Source organism: Pteropus vampyrus, unplaced genomic scaffold (assembly GCF_000151845.1).
Source record: "Pteropus vampyrus isolate Shadow unplaced genomic scaffold, Pvam_2.0 Scaffold311, whole genome shotgun sequence".
Lineage (NCBI taxonomy): Eukaryota > Metazoa > Chordata > Mammalia > Chiroptera > Pteropodidae > Pteropus > Pteropus vampyrus.
In genome coordinates this window covers 304,788-307,574 of record NW_011889092.1, presented here as the reverse complement: position 1 = coordinate 307,574, position 2,787 = coordinate 304,788, and the positions used below count along the sequence as shown (strand labels likewise).

At 45.2% G+C, this 2,787-nt stretch overlaps 1 protein-coding gene across 1 annotated transcript in view; it reads right to left on the bottom strand.

The window, feature by feature from the left end:
* P4HA3 (prolyl 4-hydroxylase subunit alpha 3) overlaps positions 1-2,787 on the bottom strand; it is a 34,825-nt gene that overhangs the window by 10,776 nt on the left and 21,262 nt on the right. The window contains exon 7 of the mRNA XM_023521672.1: positions 2,189-2,365. Coding sequence (XP_023377440.1) covers positions 2,189-2,365 — 177 coding nt within the window. The remainder of the gene's footprint in view (positions 1-2,188; positions 2,366-2,787) is intronic.

Genomic DNA, 2,787 nt, shown 5'->3' with positions numbered 1-2,787 from the left:
ACAAGAGAGCATTCTTTGGAAAAAGGACAGTGAATAGGAAGCAGATAAATTCAATATAAGCCAATGAGGCATCTGTGCTCAGCTCCTATGGGGCAGCCAACCACCACATAAGCCAGGGCTTATTTCCGGCAGAGCCAAAGACCCAAACAGGGATCAGCCACTCCAGCAAGACACTTCTGGGGGAAGGGAGTGTGGCAAGGTCTGTGCACGCCAAATAAATGACCTGGCCATGAGGAATTAAATGAATGTCTCCAGGTGGGCTGCATGTCCTGTTACCATGGCAACAAAGTTATTCTAGAGAACAAGTAGCTACTGGCCCAGTGATCCCGCTGACTCACCGAGAAGCCGAAACTGTTGAAAATACATTGTTCCAATGCCCCAGTGGAGCTTAATTGTCTCAAAAACCTTCTCTACAAAGATTCCAGACTTCAGTGCACAGGTTTTTAGATGAAATGATTATTGCCACTCTTCTTCCACTGTTCCATGTCTACTTCCTTGAAATCTGCAGATCTGATTTTACCACTCTCCTGTTTAAAACTGTCTGACAACTCGCTCTCTACCTACGGGATAAAATCCAAACTTCTCAGCTTGGTATTCATAGCACTTCCTAATGACCTCTCACCATGGAGCCTCACCTCCTACCACTCCAGCCACCAAGCTTCCCGCATTCTCTGAGCACACTGCATCTCAGGCTCTTGCACAGATTGTTTTGTCTGCTTCGAAAACCCTTTGCCACCTTGTCATTTCGATGAATTTCACGTCCACAGGGAAGCCTTCTCTGTTTCTTCTTCTTTCCCCATCTGCTCCTCAGGGGGAAGACTCACCTTTATCTGCTGCCATAGTGCCACTCCCTGCACACATCTCCATGAGAATATGTACACAGGGTATTGTAAATATCTGTTTTTCCCCATTATGCAGTAAGCTCCTAAAGGCAAGGACCAATACTAAATCTTTTTGTAGAAACCCAGCACCCAGCACAGTGTCTGGCATACAGCAGGCTCTGTTCTCTTGATGAATGACTAAATGGCTGCCTGATGAACAGCACACCACGAAGGGCACAATGACATGAGTAATTCTGAGACAGTCTTAATGTGCCATTTGTAAAGAGGAAATAAACATGTTATAGTGGTGGGGTGGGCTGTATTTTTTTTCTAAATATCTGCCACATTTCCTGGGGGACAATAAAACGTCCCCTACAATCAACATCAAGCATGGCACAGTGACTTGCAGTGCCTTCCCTGCGGGAGAATTAGATATTCTTTCCCTCTTGACTACAATAGTAGCCACACGCTCTGCTTTAATCAATGAAATGTGGACAGAAGTAATATCTGGCACTTCCAAGCGGAAGCTTTAAGAGCCAGCTGATAGTTTGCTATCTCTGTCTTTTTCCTCTTCCAGGAGACTGGTGATGTCGCAAACTGCTCTGTCAGCCTGGGTTCCAGAGTGAAGACAGTGTAGGGCAGAGCTGCAGCCAGCCCAAGACAGACATATAATGTGAGAAAGAAGCAAACTTGTTTCGTTTTCCTGGAGATTTGGGGTATGCTCATTACCAAACATAATTTAGCCTAAGATAACTGATACAAACAGGTAGACTAGCAGAGCAGCAATCAGTGTACCTCTAAGTTCTTGCTCTGGCTCTAGCTACACGTGTACCTTCATGGAGTCTCTCCCCCTCTCTGGGACTCAGTCCCCTCTTTAACAGTTGAACTAGGTAATCTTTCCACTCTGTAATTCTGTAAATCTAGACCAGGATATCACTCTTGCCCCTGTCATTTCACCCTTTTTTTTTCTTCTACCAATTAATTACATGGAGTGAGGGACACTTTAGGGGAATATCTTCTTATTTTAGGTTAAATTTACATACAATGATATACACAGAACTCAAGTGTACCATTTGCTGAGTTTTGACAAAAATACATACATTAGCCATGTACTCCGCATCCCTAACAAGATATTGAGAGCACATTTCACCACCCTGGAAAATCCCCTTGTACCCTTTCTAACCAATTCGCTCTCTCCAGAGACAACCACTACTGTGATATTTTTTCACTACTGATTAGTTTTATGGAATGGTTGGCATTTTGAGCTTCTGGACCGATAAAGTGTCTAGTTGTTCAGTCTGCCCATTCTCACACTCCTGAACTCCAGGCACAAAGGGTAGTTCTGGGTGGGCTTTGGGGACACTCACCCACGGTTCTGCAAGCCCTCTAATTTTCTGAGCTTCCAAGTCACTGACGAAGTCATGGTAGAGAACAACATAGGGCTCCAGGTGGATGACCTCCTTCCGCACGGGCTGGAGCAGCAAGTAAGGACTGGAATTGGTCTCATAGGAGCAGTGGAGGCTAGGGATCTGGTAGTGAGTGGGCTGGAAAAAAAGACTAGAATTAGCTTAAGAGGAAAAGGGCCTAGGAGCTGACACTAATTTAGAGGAACTAAAGCATAAAGAAATTGGAATGTGGAAAATTCAGAATGCGATCACTGATGCTGTCCAAGTGAGCTTTATTATTTTTTTTAATGCATCAGCCTTTTTCATCACGTCATCCCAATTCTACCTTCTCTCTCTAGCCAAGCCTGTTCCCCTTTTCTCTTTCCCTGAGAAATCCTACCTGGGAACCCAGGGTCTGACACAACCCCTCGTAGGTGTCTCTGGTCTGCAGGTGGGGTACATTGGGCCTCTGGATGACAGCCTCCACTACTGCCTGGGTGGGGCTCTCTGCCAAGAGCTTTTCATATTTCAACACATTCCTGGCCATTCTCTTATTATCTGGGCCTGGGAGAAATCAGAAT